The 15,850-nt window shown below is 41.5% G+C and overlaps 1 protein-coding gene across 5 annotated transcripts in view; it reads right to left on the reverse strand.

The window, feature by feature from the left end:
• Positions 1 to 14,762, reverse strand: part of rnf220b (ring finger protein 220b) — a 36,296-nt gene extending 21,534 nt beyond the window's left edge. The window contains exons 1-2 of one of the 5 annotated variants that reach the window (XM_008407975.3): positions 13,604 to 14,762; positions 11,932 to 12,531 (exon numbers count right to left, since the gene is read on the reverse strand). In XM_008407975.3, the coding sequence (XP_008406197.2) occupies positions 11,932 to 12,511 (580 nt within the window). In that variant the 5' untranslated portion in view covers positions 12,512 to 12,531; positions 13,604 to 14,762. Of the gene's footprint in view, positions 1 to 11,931; positions 13,145 to 13,603 lie in introns of those variants that run through there. The other 4 variants (XM_008407973.3, XM_008407976.3, XM_008407974.3 and 1 more) reach the window with 4 other exon arrangements.
• Positions 14,763 to 15,850: the final 1,088 nt, after the last annotated feature.

Consider the following 15,850-nt stretch of genomic DNA (forward strand, 5'->3'; position numbering starts at 1 on the left):
CTATTTTGGTTTGACATATTATCCTTTCTGCAGAGAAAATACACCAACCTGCTTTCCTCTCACACACCTGTCCCTCATGCACTTTGTGCTGTGAAGGTGAGCAGCAGAAAGCTCAGCCATTAAGGATCAGGGAGAGACTAAGAGCCAGCATGACTTCAAAGCATTTCTAAATCGCTGTGTTCCCCAACACAATCTGCTTGATTTGTAATAAGAAGGGGCCCCACATGGGACCTTGGTGGTAACATGTGAGCAGACCCTCAGTGAAAAGTCGTTTGGGGATTCAGACACCACCTCTCCTCATCCGTCCCGTTACTACAGATAATCTTCAAGATAACATCTGATACTGTCAGAAAGGCTCTTTTGACTGCTGCTGGTTTTGGTGAACCACAAGCACCTGGTGCAGCTTGATACACCTGTGTTTGGTTTAGTCACACTTCCTAAAGAATGGTATTGTGTCTGCCTGGATAAGCAAGAAATAGTGGTCAGATGACGATGGATTTTATCTTCAAAAGATGAGAGGATACAAATGATTGAACAGCTTATCTTAAATGAAACAAATGCACATACACACACACACACACACACACACACACACACACACACACAAAAACCATGAGCAATCAAAAGAAGCAAGGACATCAAGATAAGCACCTTGGACAATAACTTAATTCAGCGTATATTAAATCTTTATGGATTACTGTTTAATATGGCTGCTAATTTCTTGCACTCCTGCTTGTAATGTTTTCATTTGTCTCACTTATTCCAGTTCAAAATTCCAAGATTTTCAAACATTTTAGACATTATAGTAGGTTAAAAAAACTACCGATCTGGGGTTTTATCATCATGCTCCTCGTGAAACAACACAATGGTCAAATGGTACATTTTAATTTCACTTTTCTTTAATGATATCGAGACTTTACTTTGAAATCTACATCACTTAGAGTTGTCAAATACATGCAGGAATACCATATGTTAAATACAGATTTCTCAATCACAGTTTGTACAAAATTGTAATTAGTTTCAATGAGTTTCAGTGGTGTTTGACAGCTAAAGTAGGGTCAGTTTAAAAACCAGATCTATGACCCTGATCTATGATTATCTGACGAGAAGACAGTAATTTTAATAATACAAATTGTGACAAGTTAAATCAAGTATAACATGTGTCATTTTAGTGTTTTATCCATTTATGTCTACTGTTTTGAAATTATGGTAACAATTTTGATAAAATACACAATAAAACACATTTTGGAGGTTAATTCAAGACCTGAAATTTGTCTGTGTTTGTTCCCAACTCCAACTTTTATAATAAAATAAAAAAAGAATAAAATGGTAAATAAAGTCAAAATCATGCATTTATAACAAAGTGGACCTGGATGTACATATATTTATAAAACACCGTCTTATCTGCATAACCAGATGCTTCTCACCTCTCCATTAGGAATCCGACATGTTGTTGTACCACTGAAATTTATTGCCCAGCAGTATTTACAGCCTGCTAAGAACAAAAGTGAGCAGTAAATATAGTTTTATTCATGTTGTCTTCTGTGGCTAAAGGCCACAACATCCCTGTGTGCTGAGTGATGTATCCCACCATCTCACACACACTGACACCATTCAGAAGAAGACAAATTAGACTTGAAGACTAGAAACTGCAAATCATGTTGCTTCCAATCTTGTGCCTTCTACATGGGGCAGAAACACGACTGCAAACTTCTGAGTGTGTGCCCAAATATATCACTTACACACAGCTCTGTAGCCGTGGTGAGCGCAGCGCGCTGTGAGCCCCCCCTGTCGATACGCTCCTCTGATCCCCCCTCCTGTCAGCAAACACGGGAGAACAAAGAGTCCAGTGGCAGCGCCAGCGGGTATAGATCTTCCTCCCTGTGTTCTCACTCAGCAGGGTCACAGAGGCGCTGCTCACAGTTCAATCTCCTCTACTTGACTGATCAGGAGCTTTTGAGCTGCTACTAAAGAAAACTGGGTGCTCTCCAAGCCTGTGGGGGCATAAACCGGCCCACCCGGAGCAAAATGCATCTAGACATGAGCAAAACACAAGTTACAAAAACCAAGACACAGTGTGTGTGAAGAAAAGCACTTCACATTTAGAGTTAATCCTGAAAAACAGAGAAAGTCTTTATGAGAGTCCAAACAAATATTAGTTGTTTTTTTCGTACAAACATTACTGACACGTATTTTCTCTGAACTGTTAATTGCAGACAAGGCGAAAACTTTCTGAACATGAGTTTATGTAGCAGGGCAATAGGCTAAAATAGCACATTCTTTACTGAAACTATCCACATCAAGCATCCTAATTATTCAGTGATTGATTAGTAATTGCACTAACAAGGGTCACGACCGAGACAATGGGACGTTTAAAGAGTCTCTTCTGTCTTTCAGGCCCGTAGAGCTACAGTCGCCCCGCCGAGCACCGCCTGTGTGGTCTATGGGGGACAATTAGCACAATCTCCATACTAATGGCAGTCTGTAATGGACACTGCTGAGCCAGCTACTCACTGTGTTTGTGCTTGACTGTTTGCATATGCAAGGTTGTATGAGGGAATGCTTCAATACGCGCATGTATGCTTCAGCATCACTGCCCTTCCTGTCTTCACAGTCCTCTGCACCGAACGTCCAACGTTTATGGTTTCTACGTCAGCAGCTGCTGTGCAACTGTGCAGATGTATTGGTAGCAGGTAGCTTGATTTTTACAGTTCTGAACCCCTTCCGCCATCCTCTCAAGTTGCGCCTGTGGCCATGATCCACCGCCACTCATTAGCACAATAATAAAGAGTTGAGACGACACGTAAAAGGTTATATAGTGCTGGACTGCTGTTTTTCTACCAATTATCAGCGCTGTGATTTATGGCTCAGGCCCAGTGCTATTCTCTGAAGAGAACTGGGGGAGTGTTTACACCCTGACACATCAGGGTGAGGGGTCAATCCTGGTAAACTTTGACCTATAAGGCGGAGGTGCCTAAAAGGTGATCGGAGCACGCCGATACATTTGAGCTCCACTTGAAGTGACTTGATTGATCAGTGGGTCTTTGGGATGGCACTGCTAGAAATCTGGATCCTGTATTCACTAACATATCTGAACTGGGATATGAAAAAGTTTGTGTGTTGAATCATTTTAATGTGTTGCAGAATTTGTTGACAGCTTATATGTTTTTAGATGAAAGCTGTTGTAGATATGTTAATGTATCTAAGAATACACTTTTCATTCAAGTGGATGTCACTGATGATGAGCCACCATTTTGTGCATAGTCTATGTATATTGGGAGGTAGGGTGTAAAATCCTCAGTGTACTGCTTTGCGAGTTACTTTTGCTGAGATGTGTTGTTTTATTTTTTTTTCTACACTTAATTATCTTCAGATTAAAGTCTGATGCACCTTCCAGTCTGCCGGTGCCACAAGAGTTCAAAAGTGTATTAGATATGTTAATCAGTCACATGCCATGGCAGCTACTTCAAGCATTCAGCTTACTGAGATGAGTCTGTCGTCTTGCATTTTGTGTAAAGAAGTTTATTTCAGTCATTACAGTCTTCAGTCTTGATCTTGGACTCAGAGAAAATGACTTTTGAGTATCTCTGGCTCATGCACACAATTTTCTGACATGTCTAGAATAATCCATGGCACTCTGATTCAGCTAGTGAACAAATAGTGTACGCTACTGTGTCAAATGCATCGAAAGGCGCTTCTGGAGTGTTAGTTACTTGAAGCAGAGTAGCTTCCATGGTTATTGAAACTCAAGACAGATATGCAGTAGTGATGGAGGGTATAAATGACAAAACTTTTACTCTACATCCTGCTAACAACCTCTCCAATCCATACTGTTGCATTTCATTCAGAGGAAAAGCGCAGTTTTCTGTATCAGTGTGTCAGGGTTTAAAATGACAGTTATATATGTCTGCTCACAATAGTGTAAACTTTTGCCTGTCTGCAACAAATCCATTCCGCAACTCCCTCGAGACTTCTTTCTCTAACTCCAATCACTTTGAAAGAAAAGAAGAGGAAAAAATGGCACATTTCACAATCAACAAGGGCTGTCAGTCCTGCTCATCAAGCCACCAAATGATGTCAGAAAGTCGTGTATGTGTGCTGCGACACCCTCACGCCTGGCATGCTCTCAGTGCATTGGCTTTTGTTAAGCTCCGCCACAGCAGGGAGATCCGCAACAAGCACAACTGACATCCTGTAATGAGGTCTACGTTTGACAGTAGGCATATACAAAACATTGCACTCATACTCTGTGCCATATATTAGATATGTAGGTCTCTGGTTTCCACCCAAGCATGCAGAATTGGTGTGGTCTCGCTGTCTGTCGGCGCTGTTCCTCAGCGGCATGTGTTTAACCCCAGAATGTGGCCTTCCTGCCCTCTCTATCTGCCTGACTGATTTGTTAGGCTCCGGGGACAAGGCGGAGGATGTGTGTGTGTGCGCGCGCGTGTGCGTGTGTGTTACTTCAAAAATACATGGGATGAAATCTACAGAAATACCGCCTTTAGCTTGAGCTTTTTCCTATGCACACACACACACACACACACGATGCCTTTGATGTGAGATCAGAGGCAGTGATGATGCAGGTCGATCAGGTGCACAGAGAGAAATGCAGAGGGAAGCAAATGGAAAGAAAGATAGAAGGAAAGATGGCCTCCGATGAAACAAGGCTGTTGTTTTAACAACCCCAGGGCTCTGCACTCATTACAAACCTCTTCTTCTCTTCCCTTTTCCTCATCTCCCTGTTCATGCCTGAGCTCCAAATATCTCTGCACATGTGAAGACGGAGGCCCAGGCAGCACTTTTAAAATTTCTTGTATAGTCGGAACAATGCATCGACCATCTAACAGGTGCTGATCACAAACAGTTGACCTCTCAGTTTACTAAATACGCACATTTTCTCCAATGCAAGTTCAAAAAAAGCCCCGCAAGAATTATAAAAGATCGGTCTTTCATCGACAAGCAGTGTGATCCTGCTTTTTTAAATGGATAGGAGAAACACACACAAACAGAGCATACAATAAACCTATAAATCTAAGTACCAGAAGAAAATCCTGTGTTTTCCCTTTTTTTCCATCCCTAAGAGGACACAGGGAAGGAGGCAAAAAGCTGAGAGGGCTTTCCCCTCCTGCCAGGATAAAAGCCTCTTTTACTTGGGAGAACATTAGAAGAACAAACTACCATCGCAACAGGAGGGGGAACAGTCAACCACGGCGTGCTCACAGATCAAAAACAACCATCGTTATAACCACGATGCTTTCCTCCCTGAGTGCCTACAATCGAGACGGACACGATCAGTGTGGTCAGAGAAAGAGCTGGCTGCAGATGATGTAGATTTACAAGCTGCAGAAACATCTGTCCAGTAAAAAAAGCAAATCTTCATTGCATTCTGGTGTATTTTTTAAGTTCCTTTTTTATTAGTATTATTTAACTCGCCAACATTTTCCATGAAAGTGCAAACCGAATTAGTTGGAATCCCTGAGGTAAAAGGAGAATTAAATAACCCGACATTTTGCATATGTTAAAGGTGACTGTCATGCATGGATGCATGGAGAGCACATGTGAGTCGACCTGGTAGGAGCACGCACAGTGACAATAATAGCAAGCTGCAGATACTATATGTGTATGCATGAGCATTGAGTGGTTGCTATTGATCTCTTGTGGTCTGCTAGGGGGATGTAAACACTGTGTCTTTCAACAGGAAGCCCTGGTCAATACCAGCAGTCAACAGCAGCCTGACACAGAACGCAGTGCCCTGTTAACAAATCGGCACACAAGGAGCAGACTGTGCGTGAGGGGATTCCTACAGAATACTTCTGCTACAATAAGATTAGCAGAAATAGCCTGGCAGACGCATAAACACCAGTAGAGCATTTCCACATTTTGCCATGTGACAAACACTAATGGGATGAGTTTTATTGGAATTGTATATGAGAGAACAACAAATAGTGGGCATTTCTACTTAACCTCCTTTTCTACAAATACAGCTGCAAATGTTTGAGGTTATATTTGTGCGGAATATAATCCCGTACAAAAGGGAATATATCACATGTACAGACCCAAATTTCTGCCTTTTCCAACGGGGCCAGATTGGCACAGGCAAGAAACAGAAACATTAACAACGGCATTAAATTGCACAAAGGTGGACACAATTGCTGCATAAAATTTTACATCAGATTAAAAGGAGCTGAATTCATATGTGTGCCGTACTTTCAAATTATCATTGAAAATAGTTCACAGTTATAGACTACTGCGTTGATCAATCATGAAGTCAAGATAAATATTTTTGCAAGGCTTTGTGTGCAATTAAGAATATTTCAAAGCAACACTATTTTCTATACTAACAGTTTTCTATGCAGCAAAATTTTGCAATACATTAAAATCCAGACATTAAATAACAGATGTAAGCTGTGCTTATAACCAGATCTCGTCCATCAAACCTCACAGTGGAGATAATCCTTGAGGCTAATCTAACATGAATACATGCAATATTGATTCTGGAGGGAAGCTGCACTCCTTCACCAACAACCCATGAATAACTGACCATGGAGAACACTTGCGCACTGAGCTGTCATGCCTAATTGTTTCCCTGCTATGAACTTCCTGCAGGATTTTACTTTCAGTAAGGTGAAAACCAGGTGTGTGTCTCAGAGATTTCTCACCCTCAGTAAAAGATAGCTGCAACAATTCTGCCTGACAGGTAAATACAAAGTCATAACCATAATAATCGTACCACAACGTTGTTTTTCAGATATAAAGAAGCAATACGCAGGAGAAATAATTATGCATATGGCAGCAAAAAAAAGAAAAAAACTCCATGTGTCCTTCAGCTGGTCTGTTAAACCACATGCAAGATAAGAACACAAACAAAACTCAACTGACTGTGAAACAAGGTCTTGTTATTCTGTTCTGTTCTCCAGTGGTCATAGCATTTAATAGCTGCAATAGTCTAATAAAAGTGTTTGTTTTTCTTAATTGGGTTGAGTAGGAAAGTAAATTTCTTCAAATGTGCAGAAGGCTCTGATGTGTATAGTAAAGAATTTCCTTCCACGTTTTGTAGTTTCATTAAGTATGTGCTTATTTATGCTAACAATGTCCACTCGTATCTGTGCAGTGCTGGTCTGTGTGAAAGCAGCGCTTGTAAATGGATTTGTTAGCCGCTTCTACCGACTGGACGTTTAGGTTCTACTTTACAACAAAAAGTGGCTCTCGCACATCTGGGTCCAGTTATCGCAGATCACACTTAGCTTTGCCTCCGCTGTGAGTTGCTGACACACACATACACACACTCATTGGAGCAGTCTGTGGCTGGCCGTGGCGTCTTTTTTTGCCACTCGGCTCCCCGAGCTTCCTAACTCGTGTTTCTGTTAAAAGGAACGTTTTCATTCCAGCTCAGGCCTGCGGCGGAAAAAGCATCTCCCCGAGGAAAATAAGCATGATTCGCTCCAGTGGAGACATCTGCCCTTTGAAAGTGAGCATGGCTGTTTGAACAGCTGTCAGAGCACACTGAGCATCCCAGACCCTTCCCTGATAAAAACAGAGGACAGGGGAGTCAGGGATGGGGAATGTCGACAGAAGAAAGACCCCAAACGGACAGGAAGAGACAGCCACTGGCGATGGCACACAAGGTGGGCGGGAGGAAGTGTCATGTACCTGCTTGTTGTCTAGACTGACAGGGAAGTGTGGGAGAAAATACTAAACATGGTCAAATATCTACACACTGCTGTGAACTGGAAAAAATCCTGCAGGTTTCCTCATAAACTGGAAACAGAATAAAGTTATAAAGCTGATCTCTGAATGTAGCCAAGTCAAGGCAAGTTTATTTCTGTAGCACATTTCAGAGACAAGGCAGTTCAAAGTGCTTCACATGATCAAAACACAGCAACCAACCATGAAAAAGGCAACAAACATATTTTGTCAAATGCCATCATAAAAAGAATCATCATCAAACACGCGTCAGATATATCAATCAACGTTCCAGCTGTTTTTGTTCAAATGCAACTCTAAATGAATGGGATTTTAGCCTTCCTTTAAAGGAATTCAGTGTTTCAGCTGTTTGGCAGTTTACTGGAATTTGGGGAGCATAAAAACTGAATGCCGCTTCTCCATGTTTGGTTCTGGTTCGGGGATGCAGAGCAGACCAGAACCAGAAGACCTGTGAGGTCTGGAACAACGACGGGTCTGTGACGTGTTCATTCAGTGATTTATAAACAAACACAAATATTTTGAAGTCTAATCTCTGAGCTGTAGACCTGGGATGATGAGCTATATTTTCTTGGTTTTAGTGAGAATGTCAGCAGCAGCATTCTGGATCAGCTGCAGAAGGACGACTGGTTAATTAAAGAGAGCTGACTGCAAACTGGTGAACTTTAAAATCCCAACCCTACGTCTGAGCTAACTTTAATTTCTACAGCTCTATTTTATATATTCCTCACACACACACAAAAAAAAAATAGAGATACACCAATCAATTAACCACAGAATTGACTCATTTTTACCTGTTCATCTGTCCAGAGACTCAATACTCAAAAATCTGATTTTTTTCTTCTTTTTTTTCATATGCCCAGGTTTGCAAAGGTTCCTCTTGAAATTGAGATCTAGATCTCAATGGGGTTTTACTTGGTTAAGTAAAGGAAATAATAAAAAATAAATTAAAAAAGAACCCATTTTAATGCATAAATACGGATAATTTTGTAATAACTCAGTGTAAGTGCAGGATACAGGTTCCTGGGCAAGAACCAGTGTTGGTTTCTTGCCCAAACAAGTTTCCTTTAAGAATGCTAAATATTATAGACTTATAGTTAAATAACGTTTGTCCTTTTGTTTCTTCTAAACAGTGCATTGTTTCTATAAATTACTTCTTCCATACAAAAAGAAATATTCAAAATGTTGTAGACCTAAATGTGACTGTGTAATATACACTGAAATAACATGGAAACAAGGAAGAGGGCGCTTACACCTTGCTGCTAAACTTACTGTGCTTGAAGTCAAAGATCTGGTTTGAGTTTTTGACATTATAAATTTAGCTAGTTGCACATCTTTTATTTATTATTTACCTATTCGATAATTTAAAATGACTTAAGAGTGATATTGTTTGCTATTTTTCGTTAGAAACATAAAATATGGTGTTATCAAAACATTCATTCAGGAGAAAATGAAGACATGAATGTTTCGCAAGAGGTCCTGTAAATCCTGGTGGTATAAAGTCCAATCTGGGTACTGTATTTTCCGCACTATAAGGCGCTCCTAAAAACCTTCAATTTCCTCAAAAGCTGACAGTTATTATCCGGTGCGCCTTATATATGGACCAATACTGAGCCACAACAGTCTAGCAACTACGGTAAGCAGCCGCCGACTTCATTTTCCCCTGTAGAAGAAGAAGAAGTGCGCGGTGCATGCTGGGATAGTTGTTAGAACGCTGGTTTGTTAATAAAGTTTGATAATACATTTAAAGCCAGGGGGCGGAGGGAGGGGGGGAAGAGAGACAGAGACTGCGGCGGCAGCGTGTCCGTTGGTCTGTGTTACCCAGAAAGCAGTTGGGCACAATATCGCAACACCAACACCATGAGTGAAACAATGACTGGGGCAGCCTACTATATAAAGTACTCGGGGACCTTTTTTTTTTTTTACAAATGTGGATGTGTAATAATAGAGTACGGAACAAATTGTCGGGCTGCACAGTGGCGCAGTTGGTAGAGCTGTTGCCTTGCAGCAAGAAGGTTCTGGGTTCGATTCCCGGCCTGGGGTCTTTCTGCATGGAGTTTGCATGTTCTCCCTGTGCGTGGGTTCTCTCCGGGTACTCCGGTTTCCTCCCACAGTCCAAAAACATGACTGTCAGGTTAATTGGCCTCTCCAAATTGCCCCTAGGTGTGAGTGTGTGTGTGCATGGTTGTGTGTCCTGTGTGTCTCTGTATTGCCCTGCGACAGACTGGCGACCTCCAGTCTGTCGACCCCACTGAGGGAAAAAGGGTGCAAGAAAATGGATGGATGGAACAAATTGTCAACCTGAACTAAAGCATCTATTTTATGCACCTTATATATGAAAAAAGTTTTAAAATAGGCCATTCATTGAAGGTGCGCCTTATAATCCGGTGTGCCTTATAGTGCGGAAAATACGGTACTTAGAATAAAAATGAAAAAGTAAAAAACTGAAATTGGTCTCAGCCAGCAATAGCCTGATCGGTGCATTCTCTGACAAAATGCAAAAACTTCACACCAACAGCAATTTTACAGATGAAGTAAAGTTTATATGAGTTAAATGTTTCTTTTGGCTTAAGTTTGCGGCTCAGTGTGAATTTGAAGACCTATTGTTGCTGCTGTGTCTGAGGAGGCAAAACTCTTGCACTCAAAGAAGATTTCAAGCTTAACACTTAAGACTTTTGCTCCTGAAGTGACTGTCTGTTGCCCAGTCAAGAGGAACAAGTGTATGTCAGCCTTAGAAAAGTGCAGGGAGCTCAATTGCATTAAAGCTCTTAGTTTGCCTGAGCTCCAATCTAATTGGATAAAGCTGGAAAAGCAGCTTCCAATGTGCATGAATCCCCTTTTTTTACTCCTGATTTTTTTTTTTTTTTTCATATATTTGTAGGAGCAATGCTCCTTGTTCTCCTTCACCCTGACTTTTGTCCTTGTCAACATTCCCCCCAAATGAGGCTCCCAAAATCAGGTGGTTGGGCATGCATGCATGAGCGCAGTCTAGCAAACTCTTTTTTTTTTTTTTTTTGTATCAGACACACCTCTCACACCAGCGTGCCGGCTCGGCTGGCTGGCTGGCATCTTTTCTTTTCCTGGCCTTATTAAAATTCCATATTGAGATTCCCCGCTGCCACTCCGCCTCCCCGGCCCCCGTCACTCAACCACCAGCCGGCGACAAAAATCAGCAACTTTCAACAAAGACATGCACATATGCAAAGTGACACACACACAATCCAAACTTTTCTTAAGACAACTCATCCCTGCTACCAGCCTTTATGTGTGGGATGAAAGTTTTCTTTAGGTGGAGTGTGTGAGAGCGCAAACGCAGTCCCCCCTTGCCTCCCCCAACCCGCACCCCCAATCCCCTTTTCGCCTCTCCTCACTTCTTCTTATTGTCATTATTTTCGATGGTGTCCCCCTCTGATCTCTAGAGCCTTTTGGGGTGCTCTCTCTCCCTCTCTCTCAGCTCTGTCTTGTCCCTTTCATCTGTCAGGCGCTCCCCTCGGCGGCCGCCGCTGAAGGGGGTTTGATTTCCCATCATGCCTAGCATCGCCTCCACTGACTCACTCCCTTCCCGTCATCCCTCTGAGGCGAGAGTTGTGCCCCCGCGTCGTTGGGCAATTATCCCCGGGAGTAATGAGGAGCGTCTCTCCCCTGTGCGCCACGCTGACTGACACCTCTCCCACTCATTTGTCAACAAATCAGACGGCTGGTGTGGGCGACCGTATTGAGCTGAGGGTTGTCGTTGGTAGGGAAGCTCGGGCTGAAGCACATCGTGCGTCTCTATCTCTCTGTTTCTCTCTCTCCTCCTCCATCCCTTCCTCCCTGTCTCTGCCACCTCGTTATCTCTGACAGGGTGTCACTCGTTCCCGCTCTCACTCCTCCCGTGTCAGCCCTGCATGTACTACCGTATATTTGTGCAGAAAAGCCAGACTTCCAATAGGCCTAATGGTCATATGTGGCTAATGATCACTAAACTGAATGAGTGTCACTGTTCAATCTATTTGTGTCGAAGTCGGCCAGAGACGGGCCGAAGTAAACAGCCGCCTAATTAGACAATATTCTCTCGGATCCAGCTGTGGAGGATGTGTTCATGTCAGGTCACGGGGAGCATGATGGTTAGGATCATAACCAGCTCTATTCTCGGTGGTAAAGACATGAGTTGAGTGTCAGTGTCTGAGTTACACAGATAAAGCATGTATCAGATGTTTTTCTTCCTCTAAGTTGAGTGTGTCTACTCACTGTGCTCTTTGCGCTCCTCCGGGCTGGATGAAGCCTCGCCATCAGACAGCAGGCCGGACATGGAGAACAACTTCCTCCCTGCCTCCTCCCCAGCTTTCAGGGGCCCAAAGTCAAACTCCTTACCCTCCACTTCCGGGAAGCAGCCCTTCAGTCTCTTGGCTGGGGTGAAGGCCGACTGGTAGCCCCCGGATTCCCTCTCCTCTTGTGGGGAGGCAAATGGCCGGAAAGCCCCCAGTCCGCTGTGGTTGAGCATGCCCAGGGTAGAGCAGTCCAGGTTTGGAGGGGTGAACTGAGGGTGCAGGTGGAGCAGAGACGTTGGGAAGTCCCGGGACGGGAAGGTGCCCGACATGGGAGCCTGACGCTGGTACATAGAGGTGAAGGTGTAGGAGGGTGAAGGAAAGGGGAGGTGGAGGTCCTTTTCCACAGAGACCGGGACCCCAAAAGGCCGGGGTGCCTGGCAGGGGACGGAGGCGTCTCTGCCGGCTTCCGCTGTCGAGGCCAGGACCATGAGGGCCGGGGAGGCCAGGGGAGTCGGCAGATAGGAGGGGCTGTCCATCTTGAAGGGGCGGTGGAGATCCATTCACCTCCCTGCTGGCGGTTCTGAGGCAGAGAGCGGGAGAAGGCAGGTTGTCAGACGATCACTCACCCAGGAGGTTGTAAATAATCTTTCAGTTCGTCTGGGAACATAATTTAATCCACAACAACAAAAACACAACATTTCAAGAAACTAAATTCTCTAACAAAGATATAAGCTTCTTTTTTTTTTTAATAAACCCTATGTTTAGTTTGTTTTGGTCTGTAACCAAACAGTTTGATTAATTCAGTTTTATGTGAAACTGTTTCAAATTTCTAGGTATTTTTTTTTAAATCACAGCTTTTAAATTTAGTTCCAATAAAAAATTTTAAAATGTGGACTGGACAAGGCCTGCAAAGTCTGTAAATAATTATGACCAAATAAATTCCCAATAAAGCCTGCAAATGTTAACTGAAAAGTGAGATCTGACCTATGGCACAAAGTAATTTCTGAAATGTGTTATCTATGTTTTTAGTAAAACATAGGACGTTTTAAGAAATTATACGTCTTATAATAAAATGTTTTCGAAAAGGTATTTGTTTCAATTCAAGTATTACAGTGTTACAGCTTACAGTGTTTTAAACTGTAAGCTGCTTAAATTAGAAAAAACATAGTTACAATATACACGTAAGAGTTTAAAAATCATGAACGACTTAAAATCCACTAACTTGTGAATTAAATGTAATGAGTTCACGAGACTAAAAAAAACTAAATTTATAATTTTCTTTACTTGAGTTAGACGGTTTTGTCTTTTGTTCCTGGGAAAATAAAAGTTTCTCAAACAGCGTGATTTTTTTTCCATAAAACACTGCGCATATTTTGTACAAATGTGCTACATTTGTAATGTCTCTTTACAAATAAAAGGGCTAAAATAATTACAGAAATCTTTCTTCCTCCAGTAATTTCTCCTTTTTTTTCCATTAATATCATTCAAAACAACAAAAAAAGTTTCCTTCAGCAGCGACAGCGCACTGCTTAACTCGGAAACCAGCCGCCAGAACAGAAAACATGACAATCAAATAACCAATTAAGGCAATTAAAGCAAATGAAGCTGTAATCAGTCGTGTGATCACGACCCATCAGTGCGTCGGCACTTACCGTGATGAAGTTCCCAAAGCGCGGCTTGGTTCGGCTTCACTTCTTCCCCCTCTGAGTGCTTTCAACTTTTTTTTTCTTTCTTTCTTTTTTTTTGTTGTTGTTCAGAGACGCGGCACTTTCTCCACAAGCACTACAAAAAAAATATGCATATAAAAGAAACAGGAAAAAGAACAGCGTGGCAATGCGGAGTGGGCTTTCTCTGTACTCCTCCAGATGTTTGCGTGTTTTTCTCCGTGAAGAGCTGAGATGCGCGCAGCTCAGAGCCGTGCAACTGCTGCGTGTGTCTGTCTGTGCGGGATGAAGGCAGCGCTGAGTGGACTGGCTGCGGGTCGCTCTCTGTCTCTCTTGGTCTTTGCGCTCCGTGTGACAATCAACCCCCTCTTCTTTTACCCTGCCCTCTTTCTCTGTAGCCCCCACACGTCTCCCCCTTCTCCTCCACTCTCCTCTGAGACCTGCATGCCTGCTTGTGGACACATGCAATCTCTTGGCCTCACTAAAGCTGAAACACCTACACCCAAACAGTCTGAACGTGAACACATATTTGGCAGGAGAAACTTTAAAGTTACCTGTCAGATCCTGTTGTAAAATCTTTCAGATTCAATAAAAAATACAATTTGTCACCTACAGCACCAACACCTAATGTCCAGATTTTCTATTTGTTTTATGATTTTTTTTTTGTTGTTGTTGTTGTTGCAAATTGTGATTTAATCGTGAAAAGCTTTCACCAGCAACTGCTTATGCTGGCATCACACAAGGCTACAAGCTATTTGTATTTTCTTGTATTCATTCTGCTGCCCCACCAACACGTAACATTAGTCTTCTCAACAGCATACTTGGGGTGTCAACTTCCCATTGGGAGCAACAAAAAACTTTTTCAAGGTGCAACTGAACCCCTTTTTCATGCTGCCCTGGACAACTGCCCATAAAGCTCATATAAAGATCTCTGTCTCTTCTCATATAAAATTAATCAGACTCCTCCTTCAGTGGTGTTGACTTGTTTTCAGTCATATGTCAGAACAACTTGGGCATGGGTTATTTGGGTTGTTTGGTACTTTTTTGGGTTTGAATGATGTTATCCACCACAGGATGTTTCTAACCAACTATGTGTCAATTCATATCCATCAGGGGTACGATTTGTGTCCACTGTGTTAACCAAAGATTTAAAAAATATTTTTTTTCTACCTTCTGTATTAAACTCACATTTTTCTGTATGTAAATGTCTGTGTGACTTTAGTAAATATCTGTTAGAGTCACCCAGGGTGATAATAAACAAGGATGACAATCAAAATCAATGGAAATGTGGCTCAATTTACATTTTTCAGAAAAAAACATAAAGTCTAATTGTTGGTAAGATTATTAATCTCCATAGTTAATAAAAACACTTAGCTACAAATAAAAAAAACAAAAGGGTTTGTTTAGGGTTGCAAAGTTGATTTGGGAAGGGATAAAATGGCAACTTGTGGTTTAAAAATGTGTGTATTTAAAAAGAAAAAAAAAAACTGACCAGAAGCCAAAAGCACTAAATAAATTTCAGGAAAAGTTTTCATCAGTAAACCACATGGAACTGCTTTGTGACTGGAATAAACAGATTTTTACTAATAAAAACGTGAACAATCAACCCAAATAGTTATATAATATAATTTCCAGTTATTAGTACTTCTGGTGGCTTGTATCTAATTAAACCAATGCTGATATGCCTTTTGTGTTTGAACTCATAAAATGGAAAGAAGTGTTTTATCAGCTTGTAGTGACTCACTAGTGAGAACAAAATAAATATCACATCCTTATATCACATCCGACTTGCAACCAGAACTTTCCAACACTTGTGCAGCACTATTCTGAAGTCTGATTCAGAGAAAACTTCAACACACAGCATTAACACTGATTAACTTGTTAATTAGCTCAGTTTATGCAGGAAAAGAATTACAAGTCACTTGGTTAGACTAGATTTTAAAAGTTTGTTAGTTTGTACATTTCATGCTTTAAGTACAAACATTTTGTAATTTTTGTTTTTTTTAATTAGAGGAAAACAAAGCATCAGTATCTTAATAATTAATGTAATTATTTACTTAAGGAAGAAATATTTAAAAATTTGTTGTGATTAATATATATATATATATATATATATCTTTCAACTGTTAAACCTAAAATCATAAATTTTCTTCTCAGAAATATTGATGATGGCCTTAGTTAAAATCCTTGCAAGTTTTTATTTGTTGGTTTATCATTACAATGATAAAGTTATAA

Source organism: Poecilia reticulata, chromosome 4 (genome assembly GCF_904066995.2).
Source record: "Poecilia reticulata chromosome 4, P_reticulata-male-v2, whole genome shotgun sequence".
Lineage (NCBI taxonomy): Eukaryota > Metazoa > Chordata > Actinopteri > Cyprinodontiformes > Poeciliidae > Poecilia > Poecilia reticulata.